Here is a 27,591-nt window from a genome sequence, read left to right as displayed (position 1 = left end):
AAAGATGTCCCCTCTTCTTGCAGGCTCCCACTAAGATCTTCGGTATAAAAGTGTCTGTTATAGTAATGGAAGCATTCTGTTACTACAAGTGCAGTGCCGGATTAGGGGGTGCTTTATTAGTGCTTAATTGTTCTTGTTCTAGTGGATTCGTACATTTTATTGGAGCATGAATTTTCAGGTGGGTCAAAATATTTGAAAATCATCCCTTATAGATTTTTTTGGATAACACGGAATAATCGATGTTTGTGAAATGAAGATCAAAATCTAGATCGTTAAACTTTGAAATCATTCGGGTAAAGATTTTTTCAAAGGAAAAAAAAGTTAATAAAAAGGAATTTTTTTCTTAGAAACCAGAAATGAAATTGATGGGGAAGAAGGCATAAACAAATTTTCGTGATTTTCCCCTAATATTTCGCATGGGGTAGGAAAAATCCACCCCTAAAATTCATTTCGGCAGAAAAAAATTTTCCTCAGACATAATTTACCATCGAAAAATTGATTTTTGATAACCCATTTCTTGCTAAAGTAGCAGGTTTTGAGAAAAATCCACGTAGCGTGGATCGCACAGGGTAGAATTATTTTAAATTTATCTAGTAGGCGAATGCTGGAAAGATAGGGAAACACCACCAATTTTTTTTTATTGGCTTCATCCTCCCATATATATGTACCTTTGTTCTTTTAAATGTAAGCAATAAATTTTTGGTTATCAAACAATATAGCATATTATGCAGGTATAAGTTTTAACATGGGTTAGTGTAATAGGGTACCATACAATTCAGCGTATGATACAAGTGCTTAGGGAAAAACATCAGTAAAAATGCCCTGTCTGCTTGACTGCTGTCAGTTTCCTAGTTTATAAGAAAGTTTTATTTAAACAAAATTGAATCATTTTTGAAAATCCTAGTTTCCAGAATATCCAGATAAAATAAAGCATGATTCTTCTACAAAAGTATCTGCAGATGCTATTTTGGAATATTTTTTCCCATGAATTCTTTTCTCCATTCATTCATTATTCCATGAGATTTTAACGAAAATTGCAATCTAAATTATGAAGAAAAAATAGATTTGCATTGAGAAAGCAAAGAATCGCTTAAACCAAGAAAAATCTGGTGAGATATTCATTCACCTTTTATATAATGACTCTGCATTTTTTAACCAGCATCAGATCAAATTTAATTAGTCAATTTCATCCTCATTAGATAGATATACCCACATCTTCACATTTCGGATTCAGGAACGATGTGAACAAAGTAGTTATTGAAACCGACAATCAGTGAGAAAGACACCTATTTCATGAAATTCCACAACTTATGAAACTTCTTGAGAAATATTGTCTCGTCCAAATGAGAATATTCGCTAATACGTTCATCACAATCAGCCTTATGAGATTTTACTTTCAATTGAAGTCCGCGTATGCGTTGACATTCACAACGAACGTAGAAAATTGAATTTTGATTGAGTAGACTGATTTGGAATAGGAATTCATAACTTCTAACGACACAAACGAAACGATGCAACGATGTCGCAAATAATTGAGCAGTGCTTGTATCTACAACAAACAATTACTGCTTACATTGTCCATCTTTTTTACCCTCACCAATATAACAAGTGAAAGGAATAGTGCCATTTAAAAATGAGAATATAATATCTTCATTTTAAAATGTTGAATTTTAACACTTCTTTTTCGCATCTGGAGTTCTACACTTCTCTGACTTGGATCCTTAACTTGAAGCTTAAAGGGTACACATGCATAACAAATATCAAATTCTTAATCCTTATTGTGATGATAGTTTAATATTATATTATCTTAATCCTTATCTTAAAAAATATTCAACAATGTTGAATAAAAATCAGTCGCATTTCTGGACACCCTGTATGACTCATATATATTTTCGAGAGGCTAGTGAAAAAAAAGGAATAAAAAGGACAAGTCTTAGACTCTTACAAATATTTTAAGAGTAGATTCTTGAGATCAAACGTCAAAAGAAATACTCGGTTGAAAAGATACCTACAGGTTGTTGAAAATCCATTAAAAAATGTACTTTTCAGTTATATCTCACAAACGATTTTATCGAAAGGAATGATTTTTGGAATATAAATTTTCAATGATGTGATGAATCTTCTCCGAACACACAATAACACCCACATCTTCCAGTTTCATTTAACTTGTACAAATATTTTAACAATAGATTCTTGAGGTCAAAAGAAAAACTTTTTTTCTATAACATCTTTTCCGATTCGTCCTTTATAAAAATATATGGCCATTTTAAGTTTTTATAATGAGCTGTGCTACCCCTAACAAAATTACCTTCAGAATAACTAGCTAAATCTGTAACACTGACATTTTTCGAATTCCACAGATATTTTTTACCACAGGGACTTCAAAAATGTTTGAGTTGGCTTTGAAGTTATTATTTGTATATCCATATACAGAGTGAGTTTTTTGACTCGTACAAATATTTTAACAGTGGCTTCTTGAGATAAAAAACACTTTTAAAAAAAAATTATATAGGAATTCCTATACCATTTTTTCCGATTCGGTTCTGATAAAAAGATATAGCCATTTTAAGTTTTCATAATGAGCGTGCCACCCCTGGAAAACAAAATTACCTTCAGAATAACTAGCTGAATCTGTGACAATACACACTACACATTTGTGGATCTTTCAAAAGAATTGCATTCGGTCAAAGTACCCAATTCGAATTTCATTCGATAAAACCGTTTGTGAGAACAAAAATAAAAAAATTTTATGTTCTTTCAGCAAGGATCTTTTAAACCAATCCGATTCGGAAAAAATGGTAGGAGAAATGAGTTTTCTTTTTGACCTCAAGAATGTACAGGGTGGGCAAAATTCGTTTTCTACTGAGGGGATCTCGAGAACTATAGCAGCTAGAAGAAAACGGATGACACATTCTCGAGCTCTTTTTTCATGACCAATCCAAATCAAAAAACAGAGTCGCCCTATCGTTATTAGATTTCGAGTTATAAACAAAAATTGAGATTTTGACGATTCCGAAAAGTTCTCATAACTTTTTTGTCTTTGAAGTTACAGATCAGAAACTCAAGCCTTCTTAGGCACTTTCATACGTAGAATCTACTGACAAAAGATTTTTTCCTAATTCAAAAATAAAAAATTCAATAAAAGTTTGCTTTTAAAAAAATGAAAGTTCACCTAATGATTCGCAATGAACAAATATTCTGAACTCATCAGTGGATTCTACGTTAAAAATTGCATGTAGAAGGTTCAAGTTTCGGGTTTGTAACTTCAAAGACAAAAAAGTTATGACAACTTTACGAAATTGTCAAACTCAAAAACGAAGTATCGTAGGAGGCTGTGGTTTTCACCATTCTTTGTTTCTTCGAAAATGAGATCGGAAATGTGTCATCCGTTTTCTTCTAGCTGCTATAGTTCTCGAGATCCTCTCAGTAGACAACGAATTTTGCCCATCCTGTACTGTTGAAATATTTGTACGTGTCAAAGACTCACCCTGTATAATGTGAATATTTCAACATCAAGTTTTAACGCTTATTATAATACTTCTAGTAATATGTTCAATAAACCCATCATCATAAACTATGATAAGAGTGAAGACCACAAAGTATCAACACTCGCAGGACCAAGACATCAGAATGTGCCATAAATTCCGTTAACAGAAAAATCAGTCAAAACCTTCATGCCCCAATGGGTCCGAAATGTCAAGTACCCGATAAATCAGCGAAATAGTTTCAATGCAGGTGTGTCTTGTGCATAAGAGCACTCCATCCATACCTTTGGGAAGTAAGTAATTCACTTATTCAACGATGAGTCGCTTTAAATAAATTCTTCCTTATCACGAACGTGATTTTAATGACCGCTCTCGAGGATGATTGCTTGATTGATACTCGGCATTGAATTATTGCTTATTAATTATGTCATTTTTCTTTGCGATATAATGGATGGATTAACGTTCGATAAACTCATCAATGATGGCGACTCGAGATATCCTTAATTTTTCAATAATTTTACAGTGTGTTCTTACTAAATTTGAACATTTTAAATTGGGTTACCAAAAAATGATAAACTATCTTAATCCATAAATGAACTTGTACAGGGTGGGCAAAATACGTTGTCTACTGAGGAGAACAAAGAATGGTGAAAACCGTAGCCTCCTACGAATCTTCGTTTTTGAGTTATTAGAAAAAAAATGAAATTTTGACGATTTCGAAAACTTCTCATAACTTTTTTGTCTTTGAAGTTACAGATCTCAAAACTTGAACCTTCTACAGCCACTTTTTTACGTAGAATCCACTGACGAGATCAAAATTTTTTTTCATTTCGAATCATTAAGCAAACTTTTTTTTAAATGCTAACTTTTATTGAATTGGATATTTTTGAATTGGATAAAATCTCTTGTGCGTAGATTCAACGTATAAAAGTCTTTAAGAAGGTTCAAGTTTCAGATCTGTAACTTCGAAGACAAAAAAAACTATGAGAACTTTTCGAAATCTTCAACATCTCATTTTTTGCTACTAACCCATAAACGAAAAATCGTAAGAGGCCATTTTTTGTTTCTCTGAAAAAAAGAGATAGAAAATGTGTCATCCGTTTTGTTCTAGCTGCTATAGTTCTCGAGATTCCCTCAGAATTTTGCCATCATGTACAGGGTGGGTAAATTTCGATGTTTTAGCACTACAGCTTTTGAACCAGTGGAGATAGACAAAATCTGATTCTCCATTCTAGTTCCATTTTTCTAAAAACTAACAAAGTAGTAGTCATTTTTGGATTACCTTCTTTTGTTTTCGAGTTATAAGCGAAAATTGGAAAAATGGCGATTTCGAAATAAATTTATATCTCCGCTAATACTGATGAAAGAGCTCTGAAATTAAAACATTATATAGGCACTTTTTAAGTAGAATCCAGTGGCGTGCTTGCCTTTTTAGCAGGATTTTCAAATACGAAGCTATGACCCAAAGTTATGTTTTTTTTAATGGAAACACTAGATTTCTGTGCAATTTTTTGAAAGCTTAATTTATACTCATTTCAAAAATATATAACATCATATGGTTTGTATCAATATAGAAAATAGAAAATGGTCAAAAACCTTTTTTCTCAATATTTTCATAGTTTCAACTTTTGAAGAGCACAGTAAAATAGAACTTCCTATAACAAGAGCAGTCTCCTTCCGGCAATGTCATTTTTTCTATGCTTTTTACCAATTTTCACAAAACTTGAATCTTGGAGAAATTGAGTAAGAAGCATAGAAATGAAAGCACTAATAGAAGGAGACTGTGGTAATCATAAGATGCTACATTTTTCTATTCTCATCAAAAGTAGAAACCATAGAAAAATTGAGAAACAAAGTTTTTGACCATTTTCTATTATTTATATTGATACAAACCATATGATGTTTTATATTTTTGAAATCAGTAAAATTAAGCATTCAAAACATCGCACAGAAATCTAGTGTTCCCATTTAAAAAATATAATAACTTTGAGTCATAGCTTCGTAATTAAAAATCCTGCTAAAAAGGCAAGCACGCTACTGGATTCTACTTGAAAAAATGCCTGTATAATGTTTTAATTTCAGGGATCTATCATCAGTATTAGCGGAGATATAAATTTATTTCGAAATCGCCATTTTACCAATTTTCGCTTATAACTCGAAAACAAAAGAAGGTGGTCAAAAATGACTACTACTCTTGTTAGTTTCTCAGAAAAAGAGAACGAGAATGGGGTACCAGATTTTGTCTATCTCCTCTGGTTTAAAAGCTGTAGTGCTAAAACATCGAAATTTGCCCACCCTGTACAGTAAATTCTGGATTAATGATCTGATAATCTGATATCATGCTGCAATTTCAGCTTCCTACTTCCCATAATTAGTAGTATGGACATAAATTGAAAAAGACTCGATTGATGAGTAAAATTTTCCTCCTAGTCTTTAAATAACAGTGACACTGACCTACGACTTTGAACAGCCCTTCATTGATAGTGGCGAAATTTTAAAAATTAAATAAAAAACGGATAAAAAAATAACGAAAACTAAGGGTAAGTCGTAGGTATTGTACAGGATATATTCGTTGACGGAAATAACAAGTACATACGCAACAGACGCCCTGTATACACTTGCAGTGGGAGTTGAATCATGGTTCTTCGGCAATGATGAATGCTGCCGGTTCTATTTCTATCCGTGAAGACCGAGAACAGATCAAGGATGGTACCTATGTGATTGTGGTGTGAATAATTCCAAGGATGACTTGGGATGCGTTGAAGTCCTCTCGAGAGTAATTTCTAAGGAACGATTAAGAATTCGCATTAATCTCATATGTTGAACAATATCCAGCGTATTCGCGCGCTTTCTTACAAATTCATAACACGTACAAAGGAATGTTCGGCGTTCATTTCATGTATACTTTATTATTCAGAAAAATTTCCCGGCTTGTTTGTCATGATGATAGCAGAGAGATGAAAGATAGCCATGGGAAACTGCGAGAATTATACTCTTGAAACCCACGAAAGCAGTCAGGCAATCTAACACAAAATACGTATTTGTCGTCCAAAATGATGGACCTCTGTGAATAATCCCATCGTGCAAAGTCCCTCAGGCTTAAACGATGATATTCAGTACCGTTTCCATTACTTCAACTATGTTAGGTTCAGTTTAAGACGTTGAAAAATGGCCATACTAGGGAAAAATCTTCCACCACATCTCGATCGCTTTCGAAAACACTGTACAACACGTGTTTTTGATAACTTCTGTGCTTAGAGGACTTGTTGTTTCAAATTTCTATGCATTTTCAATGCAAAATTCAGGACAGATTATTTTTTCGATGTAAAGTTTCTCATAAAGCTCTTTGAATGTTTTTTCTTGCTGTGTTCTGCTGGTTCTGTCAAAATTAGTAAAAATATTCGAAGGGTGGATATGTGCCAAAAATTTTCACAAGGAGATTACTCTTGTTATATACAGGATTAGTCTTTGACTCGTACGAATATTTAAACAGTAGATTCTTGAGGTCAAAAGAAACACTTTTTTCTTTACTATTTTTCCAAATCAGCTCGATTTGAAAGATAAAAGTTTGGTTCTATATCACTAACGGTTTTATCGAATGGTATGCATTTCGGAATATAGTTTTTCATTTATTTGATTATTCTTTTTCGAACACATATCTTCTAGTTTTCTCATTATGTCCATAAAAATACCAAAAATTCAAAGAACTCAACACACTTTTTTCACGTGCCATTCACGATTCAGCTCTGATAAAAAGATATAGTAATTTTAAGTTTTCGTAATTATCTGTGCCATCCCTGAAAAAACAGAATTACCTTCCAGAATAACTAGCTAAATCTATGACACTACATATCTGTAGATCTTTAAAAAGAGTTGTATTCGATCAAAGTACCGAATTTTTCGAAATCAAAAGATACTTTTTAATTTTTGAACATCAAATTACACGAAAAAGGCGCATTATACGAGAAAATATGGGGAATACTTTTATTTTACAAAACGTTCAAATATTCATTAGATATCGTCTAATATAGTTTCAAGAGTTGGGTTCTTTGAATTTTTGGTTTTTTTATGGTACGTAATGATCATAATTAGGAAACTAGAAGAAGTGGGTGATATCTTGTGTTCGAAAAAGATTAATCAAAGAAATGAATAACTATATTACGAAATTCATTTCATTCGATGAAACCGTTTGTGAGATAAATTTTTTTATGGTTTTTCAACAGCCTGTATCTTTTAAACCGAGCCGATTTCGAAAAAATGGTATAGGAGAAAAGTATTTCTTTTGACCTCAAGAATCTACTGTTCAAATATTTGTACGAGTCTAAGACTCACCCTATATACTATTGTTTAAAATGATTTTATACCGAGTGTTTATACAAGTAGAGGTATCATCATCAATTTTCCATCTTGAAAACTTTTTTGATGACACCCAAATGAATTTTTCTTCGAAATAGCACATCTTCCCTTTAACTTACTTTCTAGTGGTTACACTTGAACCAATATCTTCAACAAACATATGAAAATTCAGAATTTGTTCAGTGAAAAGTACGAGAAAGTAAGAACTCCTACTTTTTCCAATCATAAACCAGCAAATGATAAGAAAACCTCATTAAAAAAACACAATTTGAGAGCTCCGCAACTTCAGTTATTCCCTAGTTTCTAATTTTTATGGAAAATCTGGAATTGCCCAAGAATTTTAGGCTCCAGGCAAATATCTTATATGAAAATTTATAGGGGAAGAATAATACTGAGTTGAAACTATACCTCATTGAGAGTCGCTATGAAAGATTTGATCATTGAATTTTGCGTCAAATGAGACCAGAAGGCATTCATTTTGGACCACCCCTGTCTATACAGATCGTGATAGTCCAATTTTTCAGAACAATGAAAAATGTTGGCTTCAACACCGGTTTTTTGGAAATATATTCCAAAATAACCTGTTCATGTTAAAAGTGATGTCCATAAAAGTTGTTGAGCATCAAACTCTGTGTCGATCAAGAGCGTTTTCTTAGGAAAAACCATTTCAAAACCATACAACCTCGAAGTTTCGATCGTCACTGGAAAAGTGAGCTATGTTTTTACCATTGAAACTTCAGAAATAATGAACCCTTGTCTACATTCATTCATTGCTTTAAAGAACTAAATTGGACTGTACACATCAGGAAATGGTTTTCGTGTGGAATTACTTCGTGATTTTTCGAAATACCAGTAGATACGTGCATGCGTTCTTCACATTACGAACCAATATCAATCCGATCCATCTCGAATGACGACGCATCATTCACGACAACCATCAACCTCGTTGTAAAACAAGCAATAACTAATCATATCCTCCCATCATCATTCGTCCGATCAATAAGAGCCGAACAACCTTTCTCGTGCATATTCAAGAATCCCCACATTCAATTCGCTCACGGGAGAATGCAACCAAGGAAAGGTTCAAATTCCTTCTGAAAGGAGTGTTCGGGATTGGTGATTGCCCAGTCCTCTTCGGATTCAGACCGATTGGGACTACGTTTCTGTGATCAGAAGAAAGGAGATGATTGATAAACTCCAAGATGCTGAATTCGCATATTTGCGCATATAAAACTCCTGAACCAATTAAACTGCTCCACATGACTTAGGGATATTGACTTAAATTGCAAAAATGAAATGAATAATATGAAAATTCATATTAATATGATTCCAAGTTGCAAATTAATTTTAGCCTGTAGGTCTGCAGCGTATACAGAGTGGTTAAGAAATATCGAGTGAAATAACGAAATTTTATTCCCAGAGAATTCAAGCATTTTAAGACTATCAATACAATGTATGGCCGCCACGGGCATCAATAACAGCTTGACATCTTCTTTGCATACTACACACGAGGTTGTTGAACATTTCTTGAGGAATTTGGTTCCATAAACGGGGCAGAAGCTCTCTCAGATTATTTAAGGATTCTGGGGTAGGTTGATGATTATCTAATCTTCTTTGGAGCATATCCCATGCATGTTCTATGCAATTCAAATCTGGTGAGTGCGGAGGTATTGGTAAATGTGGAATACCAAGCTCCTCGCGCGCATTCTCAACTATGGCTGCACGGTGCAGTCTAGCGTTATCGTCTAGAAATTGAAAAGTTTCATCAATAGCAGCGTGAAAATTTGGCACAACATTATCAATGACATGCTCCCTATAGTGTAAGGCGGTCATATTTACAGGACAAAATGTAGATCTGTGCGCCCGTTGAAACATATCCCGGCCCATACCATAACACTGCCCCCTCGGAATGGATGGACTTCTTGGACATAGCCACGATTACGGGGTATGCGAGGGATTGTCCATACCCTTATTCTTCGAGAATCTGAAAATCATCCATATCTGGATCCATCAGTGAAAAGGACACTACGCCATTAATCGTTCCAATTGTTATGTTGCCTTGCCCATTCCAGTCTTTGACGCTTATGGTCACGTGTTAATGGAACTCCCCTTAATGGACGTCTAAAACATATATTCACCCCTCTCAAACGTCGTCTGATGGTTTCGATGGAAACTTGGACCCCATCTGCATTTTGAAGAGTATTCTGTAGCATTCTACACGTAGATGTAGGGTTTCTTCTCGCCGAAACGGTGATGAAACGATCCTGAGAAGGTGTTATTTTTCGTCGCCCACCAAGCCTTGGTCTTTCCAACACGGAACCTGTCTCCCTGAACCTATTCCAAAGTCGAGAAATCACACTTTGGCTGACTTGGAGCCTTTCCGCTACAACAACCTGAGTTAGGCCACCCTGTAGCATTTGGCCCTATTAGCCTCAGCGTTTGTTAATTAAAGTCTTTTGGCACTTTCAGAAAACTCGTTTCAAATCGAAGCCGTTGATAAACTGACTTCATTTCAAAATAAGAACATTCATGAAGCATATGCAAAGAACCAAACTTCAGAAAAAAGACGACCAGATTGACGAAATGTCTCATACTGATTTTTATTGGATTGATTCAAGTTGTTATTGAGTTTTAAATGATTTTACAGCGATTTTCTCGAAGATTACATGCTTTTAAAAACGATTGAATACGATATCCCTAACTCTTGTGGAGCAGTTTATTTGAAATCACGCTTCGCGAATCACTGTTATGTGAGAAATTTCAATGCCTTATCGAATTTGAGTACTGAGATCACGTGAAAACAACAGACACGATCTAGTACCTTGCATATCGAAATAACTGTAGGATGGGTGGATATTTAATATTGAATTTCTGTATTCAAAAGGGCGGCTCCTCGTTCATTCTAATTGAAATAGTTTTTCTCCTTGAGGTTCTCACGTTTCCAAGGAGGATATTAGCAGAATCTCACGATTCTGGGTCTGGACTCTGAGGTTGGGTACCGATGAATCGGTGAACATTTTGCGTAATTGTTTATGGACCGCCGTAAGATCAAACATTATACAGAGATGCAATTCAGTCTATATCATAAAACGTCGATTCTGATACCGCAAATAACATATTTAAATGGTTTGTTATACTATCATTTTGATTTCGAAATGCGGAGTGTCTGTTCAACCTTTGTCTGTAATTTGGGAACACCCAATTGAGTACTTATTGAAGGAGAGCGGTTTGATACCCAAGGAGTTTTGTGAGATTTTGGTAATATGTGTTAGTGGCGGTTCCAGGAGTGATTTTGTGGGGGTTGGGGCTTAACTTATGTTTTAACACTATAAAGTGTTTGTTGATTTGAAATTGGTATATCTTTATAATTGTAATATAAGAGATTTAGTTGAAAAAAACTATTACTCTGAAACTTTTACTTACTTTTCAACTGAACCCATCTTTTCTAGGATTTTTCGAAGGTCAGCTTTCGAGTTTGTTATTTCTTAATAAAAGTAACCGTAAATGAAAATGTGATACATATACTGAAAGAGCAACTCTTCTAGTAATAAATCTGAGAATTTCATACATATCGGCTCAACCGTTCAGTCTTGACGAATTTTCAACTGAAACCATCTTTTCCAGGATTTTTCGAAGGTCAGCTTTCGAGTTGTTTATTTCTCAATAAAAATAACCGTAGATGGAAATGTGATACATATACTGAAAGTGCAACTCTTCTAGTAATAAATCTGAGAATTTCATCCATATCGGCTCAACCGTTCAGTCTTGACGAATTTCCAACTGAACCCATCTTTTCCAGGATTTTTCGAAGGTCAGCTTTCGAGTTGTTTATTTCTCAATAAAAATAACCGTAGATGGAAATGTGATACATATACTGAAAGTGCAACTCTTCTAGTAATAAATCTGAGAATTTCATACATATCGGCTCAACCGTTCAGTCTTGACGAATTTTCAACTGAAACCATCTTTTCCAGGATTTTTCGAAGGTCAGCTTTCGAGTTGTTTATTTCTCAATAAAAATAACCGTAGATGGAAATGTGATACATATACTGAAAGTGCAACTCTTCTAGTAATAAATCTGAGAATTTCATCCATATCGGCTCAACCGTTCAGTCTTGACGAATTTCCAACTGAACCCATCTTTTCCAGGATTTTTCGAAGGTCAGCTTTCGAGTTGTTTATTTCTCAATAAAAATAACCGTAGATGGAAATGTGATACATATACTGAAAGTGCAACTCTTCTAGTAATAAATCTGAGAATTTCATCCATATCGGCTCAACCGTTCAGTCTTGACGAATTTCCAACTGAACCCATCTTTTCCAGGATTTTTCGAAGGTCAGCTTTCGAGTTGTTTATTTCTCAATAAAAGTAACCGTAGATGGAAATGTGATACATATACTGAAAGTGCAACTCTTCTAGTAATAAATCTGAGAATTTCATCCATATCGGCTCAACCGTTCAGTCTTGACGAATTTCCAACTGAACCCATCTTTTCCAGGATTTTTCGAAGGTCAGCTTTCGAGTTGTTTATTTCTCAATAAAAATAACCGTAGATGGAAATGTGATACATATACTGAAAGTGCAACTCTTCTAGTAATAAATCTGAGAATTTCATCCATATCGGCTCAACCGTTCAGTCTTGACGAATTTTCAACTGAAACCATCTTTTCCAGGATTTTTCGAAGGTCAGCTTTCGAGTTTTTCATTTCTCAATAAAAGTAACCGTAGATGGAAATGTGATACATATACTGAAAGAGCAACTCTTCTAGTAATAAACCTGAGAATTTCATTCATATCGGCTCAACCTTTCAGTCTTGACGAATTTTCAACTGAACCCATCTTTTCCAGGATTTTTCGAAGGTCAGCTTTCGAGTTGTTTATTTCTCAATAAAAGTAACCGTAGATGGAAATGCGATACATATTCTGGAAGAGAAAATCTTCTAGTAAACAGTCTGAGAATTTCATCCTTCTAGGTACAACCGTTCGGTCTTGACCAATCTTTAACTGAATCCAGCATTTTCAGGATTTTTCGATGGTCAGCTTTCGAGTCGTTTATCTCTCAATAAAAGTGACTGCAGATGGAAATGTCATACATATTCTGAAAGAGCAACTCTTCTAGTAATAAATCTGAGAATTTCATCCATCTCGGCGCAACCGTTCGGTCTTGAGGAATTTTTAACGGGCCCCATCTTTTTCAGATATTTTTTCATTTTATTAGATCGTTAGTTTTTCATATATTATATTATATTAAATATGAAGAACATCAAGCTTCCTTGCTCTCTGTACGGACCATGTTTACGGCTATATAAATTTTGGACTTACTTCATCCCGTCCTCCGTTTGACCTACCTCCCACCCCTAGTATAGGCACTGAAGTGATCGACTGGCTTGGTGCAGAGAACGGCTGATCTAGTACTTTGAACGGGGTAACATTGATGAATCCAAATTCTGTTTGATTTACCGATTGGTAAAATTAAATCGCTCATTCTGTTCGCCTTGCAATTCCACACAAATTTTTTGAAACGCTCATTAGGAGCATTCCAACGCCATGCGATTTCTAGCACGAAATCAGACAATAATCAAATTCGCACGAGATTATACAACAGCGGCTCACCTAGATCCCATAATGACCTATGATATGATTAACACGACCAAATTATTCCTCTTATAATGAAGATAATGATATCGAGAATATATCAGGCAAGTGGCTCCTGTTCAACGAAGAATACGTAATGCTTCGGTATTAACCTCATTCCTCTTCCCACGTATACCGAGCGATGTGCGGTAATTGTGTTGGTGTTGTTGCATGCTGCAACCGGATGCCAATAAGGTACAATCGTGATCGAAGTGAAGTAGCATAGGTATAGGTTAAGGTTGTTGCGGTGCAATGCTACAATAGACGGAAGGATGCTGCACCACTTACTGACCGCCATTTTACTTTCTATCGAAATGATTGTTCTTTCTATTGAGCGACGTCTTCTGATCAAGAATGAGAGGAGACGAGCTGGGGCTATAGCAGGGTCTTTTCTGAGGATGCGGCAAAAAGGCAGATGATTCCTTGTTTAAAAAATTCTTGATGAAACGTGGGTCATATATATCGTTAACAGGTATTCCTTGTTAACATTAAATGTGCAAGAGGTATACAAGGTGAGTTTTGACTCGTACAAGTACACTGCGCAAAAAAATTAACGCACATTCTGAAAATCTCAATTTTAATGCAAGTTAACTCTACATTGACTTTATAACTTATTTTTTATGTTCTCTCGGGAAGGTTTTGAACGAAACAAGACACATTAAATGGAAGAAAAATTCAGGATTTCACCAAATCTTATGTGAAAGAAGAGAAATGAATAATTTTCGAAATACTGAAATGCTGATAAGTGATTTAATACTTGGTATTTCCACCCCTTGCGTAAATTACAGCTCGGCAACGACGGTTCATACTCAAAATGACTTATCTTAAAATGTTCTGATCTAATCCTTCCTAGATTTCTCCGAGTTGGATTCCTAAGTCATTAAGAGTAGCTGGATGATTTTCTGAACTTCTCAGCCTTCTATTGAGGTTGTTCCAAACCTGCTCAATCGGATTGAGATCTGGACTTCTTGCTGACCATTCCATTCGAGAGACTTCAACCTCTTCAAGGTACTCCTGAACGATGCGCGCACGATGGGGTCTGGCATTATCGTCCATAAAAATGAAATTTTCACCAATGTATGGGGCAAATGGCACTACATGCTGTTCAAGAATGTTCCTTATATACTTATCAGCATTCATAGCTCCATTATCAACGACCACTAGGTCTGTGCGAGCAGTCAAAGATATTCCACCCCATACCATAATCGATCCTCCCCCGAAACCAGTAGTATTCAGGAAATTGCACTGAGCATATCTTTCATGTGGACGTCTGTATACAAGGGAACGTCGATCACAATGGTAGAGGCAGAATCTAGACTCATCTGTGAAGAGATTTCTTTTCCAATCGGCCTCTTCCCCATGGATATGCTCTCTCGCAAAATCCAAACGCGCCCTTCGATGGGCTGGGGTAAGAGCTGGGCCTCTTGCCGCGACACGAGGCCCTAAATCATATTCTCTGAGGCGATTTCTTATTGTCTGAGTGCTAATTTGCACCTCATGAGTTTGCTCAAGCTGAATTTGAAGGAGGCTAGCGGTTGCAAACCGTTGTCTCAACGAAGAAACTCTCAAGTAACGTTTTTGAATGGCAGTTGTTACTCGTGGTCTACCCTGTCCTGGTCTTCGGACATTCATACCTGTCTCCCTGAATCGCTGCAACATTCTGGACACACTTGTATGGGAAACTCCAAACCTTTCTGCAATTCTTGTGTATGTCCACCCTTCTCGCAAAACTACCGCTTGGGCACATTCCTCTTGGTCAAATTGCGTGTTTCGCGTTGCATAGCGATCGAGTGTAGAAAATCAAATGAAAGAAAAACTATTGATCACTAGAATTGATCGAGAACAACTGATTTCAGAATGGAGCCAATACATTCAAAATCTGATAATATCATCTTTTTTTATTCCTGCTGGGAAAAAACATCTGTATTGAAGAAAACCGTTGAAAGTGGATAACATATGCATGCATAATTCTGATAAAAATAATTATCATTGAGAACACTTTCAGTTGTAGAATGAATTTGAGATTTCCATAATGTGCGTTAATTTTTTTGCGCATTGTATTTTAACAGTAGATTCTTGAGGTCAAAAGAAACACTTTTTTCTTATTCCATTTTTTCCGATTCGGCCCTGATAAAAAGATATTGACATTTTAAGTTTTCATAAAAAGCTATGCCACCTCTGGAAAAACAAAATTACCTTCAGAATAACAAGCTAAATCTATGACACTTCACATCTGTGGATCTTTTAGACGGAGTTGCATTCAGCCAAAGTACCCAATTTTCCGAATATCACAAATATTTTTTATTTTTGAATATCAAATTATTCGAAAATATACGAGATAATATGAAGAATGCTTTAATTTTACAAAACTTATATTGCATCTAACTTAGTTTCAATAGTTGGTTCTTTGAGTTTTTGGTATTTTTATGGTACGTAATGGTCATAATGACAAAACTTGGGTGATATCTTGTGTTCTAAAAAGATTCATCAAGAGCCTGTATCTTTTAAACCGAGCCGATTCGGAAAAAATGGTATAAGAAAAAAGTGTGTCTCTTAATCTCAAGAATCTACTGCTAAAATATTTAAACGACTCAAAGACTCACCCTTTATACATGTTGATATAAAGGTTAATCTTTGTTTTTATCGTTAACAGATATTTGAGAAAATAAAGAAGTTATAGCACATTTTCGAATTGGACAAAATATCAAAATTTAATTATATCTTCAAGACATGAAGATATCGTGAAACGGTTTCCAATAATGGACTTTTCACGAAAAGTGAGCCTAAGACTCTTTTTAACATTTTTCCCTATCCAGTCTAGAAGTATGTACCAGAAACAGCCAAAATCAAGCAATTTTGGATACCCTGTATAGGCCGGGCAAAATTGGTGATACCTGAACTACAACTTTTTTATCCAACGAGTTAGAGGAAATTGAATGGGCCATTAATGTCGTCTTTTTTCGAAAAACTAATAATGCCATCAACTGCATTCCTCTATCTTCTTTTGTTTTCGAGTTATTGGTCAAAATTAAAATTTCAACTGTGGTCATTATCTCCGTTTCTGTTTAAGCTAGAATGTTGAAATGAAAACATTATACAGACACTTTTTTAATTATAATCCATTGGCGTACTATGATTTTTTCCTACAAGTTCATTTGATGAGCTATAACATAAAATTATGTTTTTTCTTATGAAAACAGTAGTTTGAAATGACTTGATAATCGCCATTTTTTACCGTTTCAGAAATATAACATACATCGTCCTCAGTCTTTCTTAGTCATTTTAAACTACTGTTTTCATAAGAAAAAATATAACTTTATGTTATAGCTGGAATACTGGATTGCTATCAAAAAAGTGTCTGTATAATGTTTTCATTTCAACAGCCTAACACGAACAGAAACGGAGATAATGTCCAAAGTTGAAATTTAAATTTTGGCCTATAACTCCAAAACAAAAGAAGATAAAGAAATGCAATGGCATTATTAGTGTTTCTCGAAAAACGACGACTGTAATGTGCCATGCATATTCCTTTACCTCGTCGGGTTGAAAAATTTGTAGTTCAGGTATTATCAATTTTGCCCACCCTGTACATAATGCAATATTCTACGAAATTCATGTCAGGTATATTACCAAGAGTTAGTAGGTACTGATAGAGCTGGAGCAAGTGGAATTCTGTAAACCAATGAGAGTTCCTCTTATTTCTCATAGGAAAATGGACGAATCATCCAAGTATGGGAGTGACCATACAAAAATTATGTAATCACATAATCAGTCAATTATTATTGGTAGCCGAAACACCAACTAATTACACAGTTTTCGTCCGATATGTTCAATTGAAGTCATCCTCAACTTTCAATGAAAAAACAACGCAGGATTGTGCACTAATAGGTATTTTGACCTCAGGCTGCCAACGTACATTCATAATAGCGATCGAACATTGAAAATAAAAGCGTTTTATCATCGCAGTTAATTTCCTGCCAGGTAATCCCATTGTAACGCGCCTATTAACATATGAGACGAGAAAGAGATTGTCAGGAATAACAAAGACCGAACCCTCCTTGAACAATAATAAACTCAAAGCCACAGGATATCAGAAATGGCGAGACCTATTAGCGTTCATTTAGCGGTATGAAGACTTCATCTGGAGATCCTGCCACGTTTCCTATCGTCGCTGTGAAGAAGTCATCGCCGATATTAAAGGAAATGATTAATCCTTCAAGACAACAATGAAGCTCTTCATCGCCTTGTTTACATTGTGGCTTACAATGAATTTTTTTTCACCTGTAATTTCTGCATTTCTATAAAGATATCTGTGTTTGTTGTATTCTGATGAAGTGTCTCCATTAAATAACTGTTCAAGATTAGAGACATACAGTGCTTTCATCTAACTTGGAATACATTCAGGAAATTGAAGACACTTTTTTGTTGTCGAGTCAATTGAAAATGAGTTCATTCTTTCAACAGCATGAGCTGCCAGCTTTCATTCATAAGCAATTATTGGTTCAATTATCATACCGTGATATCTTTGGCTGGTTTCACGAATTTTCTGCAAAACAACCAATTCTGTGCGACAGGAGGTAAGCAGATTTACGAAGATATGCTTAATACCCTTCGTATGCGACCGTGAAAAATTGGACTGCAAGCTTCAAGAGAGGTAAATTTTCCATTGAAGATGATGAACGATCGGGAAGGCCAGTTTCTGTGTCAGTCCTCGAAAATATCGATGCAGTTTATGACATGATTTTATCACTCCGCCGAATTGGGCTAACACGGATATCTGAAGCACTGAATATTTAATACGAACGCGTTCATCATATACCTAGTTCACGTCAACTTGGACATGAGAAAAATTGCTGCAAAATGTATCCCCAAATGTTTGAATGTTGACCAAAATCGTGCAAGGGTAGAAGCATCGCGTTCGATCTGTGCTCGATTTGAAAACGATGTAGACTTCTTAACCCGAATTATTGCTATGAATGAGACTTGGGTACATTTCTACGATTCAGAAACAAAGCAACAATCGATGGAATGGCGACACTCTGGTTCTCCAAGACCTAATAAGTTTCGTGTCCAAATATCTGCTGGAAAAGTTCTTGCTTCAGTTTTTTGGGATAGCCATGGAGTAATCATGATTGATTTCTTGTATAAGGGTAGAACAATAACCGGAGATTACTATTCGACATTACTGACCACTGTACGGGAAAAAATTAAAGAGAAAAGACGTGGAAAGCTATCCAAAGGTGTTTTGTTTTTGCATGACAACGCCCCTGCACACAAATCTTATGTTGCCATGCAAAAAATTCGTGATTTAGGGTTTGAATTACTAGAACACCCCCCTTATTCACCAGATTTTGCTCCATCCGACTATCACCTCTTTCCTCAACTAAAAAAAAGTTTAAAAAGTTGTAAATTTTCTTCCAACGAGGAGGTAATAAAAGCTGTGGAGGTCTGGTTTCAAAACAAAAAGAAACATTTTTTTTGGGAGGTCTAGAGACGTTTCAGGTTCGCTGTAATAAATGTATCCATTTAAGAGGAGAATATGTTGAGTAATAACATATTTTGACGTTGAAATTTTGTTTGGTTCTATAGTAGGCTAAAAATTTTTCAATATATAGGATGATTTTCAATTGACTGTCAATATTTATGAGAGTGATTTTTGGGCCCATTTTAAGAACAAAACTTCATATGAACATATGCCTCAAACGTCTTATCTTTTGAGATACAGGGTGGTAGAGTTTTCAAAAATAAATCATTTATTATCAATATGTACAATACCACTTCAAATATTCTGATGAAATTTGTCATACATGTGTACTATGAATCAGGAGGCACTTTTTTCTCAATTTCCACCAGTGGCGTTCGCACGTAATTTGACCTACCTATTTTGGCAGACATTGATGGTACGCCACAGATTTTTCCTGAAATAAAAATTATTTTTGAAATTCCCAATCAAATCTTACCAAAGTTGATCAATTGACTTTTTTCAATCCGATTCACCGTTTCCGCTTAAAAAAATAAAAACCGTTTCTCTTTATGATCATAACAATATCCTTAATACATACATATGACAATATCACCATACAGAGACATACGTAGATTCTATTTTTTTAAATGAAACCCGTGCGTCGGACTAAAAAAATCAAGGGATCAAAGTTGCTCATAGTTGAATACAGTCAGTGGCGTGCCACTGACTTTCTAAATAAAACCAGCCTGTATCTCAAAAGGTAAGACGTTTAGGACATATGTTCATATGAAGTTTTTTTTTTTAAATGGGCCCAAAAATCACCCCCATATATATTGAAATTCAATAAGGAAACACTCTGTATGTGTTTTCTCAATCAGCTTTTCGATTCGTCTAGTTTTGAGGGAACAAACTGAGGAGCGAAGCATCCAATCATAATTCGGATATGTTGAAGCCTGTCTTTTGAAATCAGCTCTCATACCATTCATTTTCAGTGAAATATTCAAGACTGGAACAATGGTTTTTTCATGCATATTTAGCGCCATATGGCGTAATTATTTCGCCAAAGTAGAATTCGTCTATCTACCGGAGGAATCACCATAGATTTTTCGTGGTTCCCACGTAGTGATCTGCATGTTACTGTTGACCAATCGTCCAACAAAGAAGACGATGATACAGCAATACCAGAGACAAACTCTGGCAATACGGTTGCAAGGCAGACAATCAAAGCGCTTTATCGTTGTGAAATGTCAACAATCGCGAGCTATCATAGAGAAGAATAATCGGGGAGTTATTAGTAGTTAGGGTTTATTACACTCGTATTACGGATCTCAAAGCTTGCGTAACTCGCGTAATTAAATCTGAGCTTATTATTCGCGGTTCTGAAATATTAATAGCGAGGAGCTGAGCAGTAATTGAGCGTTTTTAGTGGTTTTCCTCAATTTAATCGATCGAGAGGTTGAGTAGGTCATAGAATCTGATCGTCTTGCGATCATTAAAGTTCAGAGATTGATTCGTTTACTCGAAGAATGTGAGCAAATGGGGAATTATGGTTTCGATGAGTCACTCCATAAAATGAGTGGGTTGGAAATTAACGTTGATAGAATGTTTTGATCGTTAATTCTGATTATACATCATTGCGATCGAACCTGAGAGATTGAGAAACTTTTGTCGTTTCTAAGGTACAAATTGTATTCCAAATGAATAACAAATTTCACGATATTTTGTAAAAGGTCTACATACAAGGTTGGGACCAAAGGAAGCACTTTTTTCCTTCACCATTTCTTCCGAATCGGCTCAAATCACAAAAAAAATATTTTTTAGTTCTATCTCACTAACGGTTTCATCGAATGAAATGAATTTCGGAATATAGTTGTTCATTTATTTGATGAATTTTTTTCGAACACAAGATATCACCCACGTCTTTCAGTTTTATCATTATGACCATTAAGTACCATAGAAATACCAAAAATTCAGAGAACCCAACTCTTGAAACTAAGTTGGACGCTATCTAATGAATATTTGAACGTTTTGTAAAATAAAAGTATTCTTCATATTTTCTCGTATAATGCGCCGTTTTCGAGTAATTTGATGTTCGAAAATTAAAAAATATCTGTGAAATTTGAAAAATTGGGTACTTTGGCTGAATACAACTCTGTTTAAGAGATCCGCAGATGTGCAGTGTCACAGATCTAGCTAGTTATTCTGAAGGTAATTTTGTTTTTGCAGGGTTGGCACAGCTCATTAAGAAAATTAAAATGGCTATATCTCTTTATCAGGGCCGAATCGGAAAAAATTGTAGAGGAAAATAGTGTTTCTTTTGAACTCAAGAATCTACTGTTACAATAATTGTACGAGTCAAAGACTCACCCAGTATAGTACCAATGCCACTTTCCAAAATTGAATTCATTTCTACAATATTTTTCTCTTGAAAGCACCACTTTTCAATAACAAATTGAAAACAGTTTGTTATTCAACAAAATACTAGAGTAGAGCAATCGAAATATAAATTTCATCACAAGAAAAAGCTTTTCGAATTATGTATAATAATTATTGAGAATGGTCATTCAAATAAATCAAGGCGTTTCGATAATATCGAGAAATTTGTATTTCACTTGGAAAGCATGTAGCGCATTGTATCTTGGAAAAGAAGCATTTCCGGACAGAGGCCTTCAAGGCCTTTCTGACTACAATGATAGATAAATATCCTGAATTTGTTCGCAATAATTATGTAGCACCCTGAATATACATTTTATGCAATTAGGTTAATCTGTCAGGAATCAAAAATGGATCAGGCGAATAATAAACGAAACCAATTTAACAAATAATATAATTAATTAAAAATCAACAAATAATGTTACGAACTAACCAACTGCCATAATATCCCGAAGTGTTAACAGAAATTCCAATTCGTCGACAAAGATTAGATATTAACCATGGTTTCGGTCTGATTTGACCTCTTCAGAGCAACACAACTCCTTCGTCGACGAAACTGGAATTAATTTCCCAGTAGCGGATATGATGTATAAATACACCGTAGCGACATCTGACATAAAAATCGATCAGGAGACAACACAACTTTCAGTCAATCACAATATCACAAATATCGATATTTGGACTAAATTACCAAGAGACACAGTTTACGAATTCATAAATAACGCAAACCTTAACATGTAAATTCTATAAGAAGTTTTCCTTTTCCTATGGTAGAAAATCCTCAAAATTTTTGAGGTGGCAACTTACACCGTACTCTTCTATTTCTGCAAAGCTTCTTGTTAGGGTGTATATGTACAATAGTTATAAAACAATGTCTAATTTTGTTGAACAAAGAGTGGGCATTAAATTTTCTTTGCAGAATGAATATTTTTCTTTGGAAGAGTCAAAGATGTTGCAAAATGCCTTCAGTATCCAGAATATGTTGTGAAAATTGTTCAGAAGTTTTACGAAGTAGCTCAAAGGACACTTGAATAACGCCCAGAAAAAATGGTGTTAGGTTTTTCGTCCAAAAAACATCTTTATTTCAAACACCTAGCCAGGAACAAGGAAAACATTCATAATTCCCACAAGGAAGCGAATGATCAAGCAGCCACACAGGCGTGACATAATAAAATAAACGTTACAAATGAAATATGAAGATGCAAATAGAGGTCAGCACACCCACAGACTATAAAATCGTCACTACCAGTTTTATATATGGCTAATGCAGCGAATCAATCATCAGATTAGTGGGCAACTTGTCGGCTCTCAAATTGATTTTATCTCGAGGAAATCATCGTCTTCCTTCCCAGTTTTCGATTCGTACACGTTATTGCAGTACCATTAAAACAGACAGTTCGGATTTATCTACGAGGCGACGTCTTGAAAGCTGCAGGAATTTTTGCCCAAACAGGCTCTGAAAGATTATTATTTAATGAATATGATGAAGCTTTCCACGACCGGATACTAAGTGCATCTTTTTAGAAGTGGTTTTTTAGCATTTCACCTGACGTTTCGCCCACAAACGAGGTAGTCATCTTCAGATATATCTAATATCGCATAATCACTGCAAATTTACATTTGAAAATGACATCCTTGGCAGCTGGAATAAAGAAATTGTAATCTTGATCGTGATTGCAAAATGGCGGATGCGATTACCCAGGAAAATTTTCTCATCGTGGTGACTATTTTACGCATACATCGAACTATATACTAACATTTTTGATAAATGAAAACAGTTTACTGACATAGACAGAAAGTTTCGTCTGAGTCATTAGTTTCTGAAAAGACAGGTGCCTGTTAAAAATATAACTTCATTATTTCTCTCCTCTCCAACCACTTTTTTACATTTTTGCATCCTTCATTGTGTAAAATACCACTTATTACCTACTATATCCTCCATTTACTCAGCTGAAAGATCACACAACAATAAAATTCAATCCATTTTCGAATCCCAAATGTCTTGAGGCATTCTACAGGGTGATTCTTCGACTCGTACAAATATTTCAACAGTAGATTCTTGAGGTCAAAAGAAACACTTTTTTCCTTTACAATTTTTTCCGAATCGGCTCTGTTTAAAAGTTACAGGCCATAAAAAAATGTTATCCCACAAACGGTTTTATCGAATGAAGTGAATTTCGGAATACAGTTTTTCATTTATTGGATGAATCTTTATCGAACACAAGATATCACCCACGTCTTCCAGATTTCTTATTATGACCATTACGTACCATAAAAATACTAAATATTCAAAGAACCCAACTCTTGAAACTAAGTTGGACGCTATCTATTGAATATTTGAACGTTTTGTAAAATAAAAGTATTCTTCATATTTTCTCGTATAATGCGCCGTTTTCGAGTTATTTGATGTTCAAACATAAAAAATATCTGTGATATTCGGAATATTGGGTACTTTGGCTGACTACAACTCTGTTTAAAAGATCCACAGATGTGTAGTCTCACAGATTAGGCTAGATATTCTGGAGGTAATTTTGTCTTAGCGGTGGCACAGTTCCTTATGAAAACATTTAATGGCTATATCTTTTTATCAGGGCCGAATCGGAAAAAATGGTATTGGGAAGTGTTTCTTTTGTCCTCAAGGATCTACTGTTGAAATAATTGTACGAGTCAAAGACTCACCCTGTATAATTCCAATCATGTACCAGAGGAGGATGGCTATTCTGATCATCATGCATAAACGATCTCGTTACTTTCGTTTCACAATCAGCACAACGAGAGTAAGAAGTTACATCGGTTTTGTTTCACAGTGAGAGAAATGAGTAATGACGGCAATTACACTGGGAGATGACAAGGATAACACTTATGATCTTAACTTTACACCCATTGAAATTGGTACTTTCAACTGTTAGGTGCAACGCTTTTGAATAGGGTACAAGGTCGATGTTGAGGTGTTTCTATCATAAAATAACTCCATGATTATATTCATATTATGTCCCTTTGTTATATACACATTTAGTTAATTAATTGGATAGAATATTAGAAAGTTTTGAACATTTTGATATGATGGCATGAAATGACAAAACATTCTCATTTATTTGAAGAAAAAAGTTCATTGTTGTTCAAGTTGATTCGATCATCAAATTTCACAATATATCAGTTTGAATTTTCTTTTTTCAGATACTGGCAGTATTATGCTGCTCAATAAGTGTAACATTATCAGCAATAGCTCCTGGACAGAACGCATACCTGCCACCAAAGAACGGATACGATTATGACAAACCAAAAATACCTTTTCCACCTCAAAAACCAACATTCCCACCTTTCCAACCTCAAAGACCCACATCTCCACCCTTCCAACCTCAGCGACCAACTTCACCACCGTTCCAACCTCAGAGACCCACTTCACCTCCATTCCAACCTCAGAGACCAACTTCACCACCGTTCCAACCCCAGAGACCCACTTCACCACCCTTCCAACCTCAGAGACCAACTTCACCACCGTTCCAACCTCAGAGACCAACTTCACCTCCATTCCAACCGCAAAGACCAACTTCACCACCCTTCCAACCTCAGAGACCAACTTCACCACCATTTCAACCTCAGAGACCCACTTCACCGCCATTCCAACCTCAGAGACCCACTTCACCTCCATTCCAACCTCAAAGACCCACTAGTCCACCTTATCGTCCACCCTCAACAACTCCACCAGGGTATTTGCCACCAGTATCAGTACCAACTGCAACCCCCTTCAGACCTAGACCAGGGCCATTCACACCAAGTGAGTACCCGCGTAAACTGATCATCCTGCAGCAGAATCACAACGTCTGCGGAATTGTAGCCAAGTTCTGCAAAGAACGAGAATTTTCCTCTTCAGGTAGAGATAGAGAAAAGGGCTCAGGTCTGGAAGGTCATGAGCCCATTGAGGAAGACTGATGTCTGCCTCCATGGGTCATGACACCGCTGGTCCAAGCCCTTTTCACTGAAAAATTGACGTGAAGATGAAGCAGAGCTTCGAACACTTTGATCCATTGTTTCATCGATTCCTTTCCCAATCTAACACACCTATCTTCTTGGAAATTCTCATTTACTTGTCCAAATAGGTGTATCACCAGCCTATAGACCTTCAACAACGTACGGACCACCAACTTCTAGGCCTGGGATATCAACTTTCCGACCAGGAATTCCAGCTTCAACCTATGGACCTCCTACAACTAGGCCGGGGACCTTCAGACCTACAGGACCTACTTCCAGGCCTTCAGTGCCTACAGGACCACCGAGTCCAGGTTACGGTGAAGTAAATGACCATATAAATTATAAAATCATTTCTATCTTGTCCAGAAAAATCGACCAAGAGTCATAAACCAAATATACAGTATGACAGGAGACATAAATAGTCAATTATTTACATGTAGATTAGATTAACATCTTCCTCAAGATTCAAATAAAATAACGTTCACTTAACGAGTGAAAGTGTTCCTTTAAAAACATACCAAACTTCTTTTCTACTATCTTCATCATCTTGTAGAAGCAGAACTGACCACTTCGTGTTTGTTTCTCTTCCAGAACGATCATCTCTTGGTGCCACATAAGCCAGCTGAACCTTTCGACTTCAAATATGCCGTTAAAGACGACCAATACGGAACTGACTTCTCCCACAATGCTATCAATGATGGCGATACCACTCAGGGTGAATACAAGATTCAGCTTCCAGATGGAAGGACCCAAATCGTAAAATACACTGCGAATTGGGCAACAGGATTCCACGCACAGGTGAAGTTGCCTCCTTTTATTTATCTCGTTCTGAAATTGAAATGACCTGCTCAATTCTCATCATTATATTGTCACAAAGGTTCGTTATGAGGGAAATCCTACCGGACCATATCCTGGACCAGGACAGCCTTCTAGACCAGCCCCAGGACCTTATCCAGGACCAGGACAGCCATCTAGGCCCGCCCCAGGACCTTATCCAGGACCAGGACAGCCTTCCAGACCTGCTCCTGGACCATATCCAGGACCAGGGCAACCATCTCGACCTGCACCTGGACCATACCCAGGACCTGGACAACCATCTCGACCTGCACCTGGACCATACCCAGGACCTGGACAACCATCCAGACCAGCACCGGGTCCTTACCCCGGACCTGGACAGCCATCAAGACCTGCTCCAGGTCCATATCCTGGCCCAGGTCAGCCATCCAGGCCAGCACCCGGGCCATATCCAGGACCGGCGCCCTATCCTGGACCAGGAAAACCATCCAAGCCTTTCCCTGGACCTAGTCAGCCATCTAGACCCGCACCTGGGCCATATCCAGGACCTGGACAACCGTCGAGACCATTCCCAGGCCCGAGCCAGCCATTTAGACCTGGACCTGGACAACCTTCAAGGCCTGCACCAGGTCCAGGGCCATTCCCAGGCCCAGGACAGCCTTCTAGGCCAGCACCAGGACCATTCCCTGGCCCAGGACAGCCATCTAGGCCATCACCAGGTAATTTAAAAAATTTCAATAAATTCAGAAATAAGAATCCAATTGTATTCTCACTTCATACGTAAAGATGTGTTGAAATGTCTTGGGCAGCTGTAAAAAACGTTCCTTTTGGAGGGGGTTAATGTCACCAGTAAAAGTATACGTGAGATATATTTTATCCAGACTTCTCCTAGAAAATAAAATAAGAACCAGAAATAACTAAAATATCAAAAACAATAATTGAATAAACTCATGATTTACAGGACCAGGAACATTCCCTGGATATCCATCAGGACGACCATCTGTACCATTTCCGACTCCATCTCCAAGCTTCCCAACATCAAGGCCCACAACCGGACAACAATATGATAAAAACGGCGGATATAAATACTAGGAAAATCTTATTTAATTGAATGAAAATTCAGAAAGAACGAATGTGATGAAGAATCAATTTGAACTAATACAGTAGATTTATTGGATCTACTTTGGGAATATGCCAGTTCCTATCTGTTTCGGGTAATCGATATACAGTGACGTGTTTAAACAGGATCTAAAAGAAAATGATTGTTTATACCTAATGTTGGTTCGATAATTCAAATTATTACGTTGTGTCCATATAGAAATTCATCACAGCAGTAAGAATGTATATTCAGTATTAAATAAATTAATAAATATATTGATGCTTGTTTTTATTCTGGGCTTCAAAGCTTTAAGCATAAGAAATATCTTAGTTGGTTGTTTCCTTTTATTATT

The 27,591-nt window shown here is 36.1% G+C and overlaps 1 protein-coding gene across 2 annotated transcripts; it reads left to right on the top strand.

The window, feature by feature from the left end:
* Positions 1 to 74: 74 nt before the first annotated feature.
* LOC123315193 (basic proline-rich protein-like) lies at positions 75 to 27,514 on the top strand. 2 transcript variants are annotated; one of them, XM_044900799.1, is made up of 6 exons: positions 75 to 178; positions 24,551 to 25,151; positions 25,474 to 25,667; positions 25,937 to 26,143; positions 26,223 to 26,859; positions 27,102 to 27,514. In XM_044900799.1, the coding sequence occupies exons 1-6, from the start codon at positions 167 to 169 to the stop codon at positions 27,230 to 27,232; spliced, it is 1,782 nt and encodes a 593-aa protein (XP_044756734.1). In that variant the 5' UTR covers positions 75 to 166; the 3' UTR covers positions 27,233 to 27,514. The 2 variants fall into 2 exon arrangements, with proteins under 2 accessions (XP_044756734.1, XP_044756725.1); XM_044900790.1 differs by lacking the exon at positions 75 to 178 and adding an exon at positions 13,564 to 13,671.
* Positions 27,515 to 27,591: the final 77 nt, after the last annotated feature.

This window comes from Coccinella septempunctata, chromosome 1 (genome assembly GCF_907165205.1).
Source record: "Coccinella septempunctata chromosome 1, icCocSept1.1, whole genome shotgun sequence".
Lineage (NCBI taxonomy): Eukaryota > Metazoa > Arthropoda > Insecta > Coleoptera > Coccinellidae > Coccinella > Coccinella septempunctata.
This window is presented reverse-complemented; position numbering and strand designations above follow the sequence as displayed.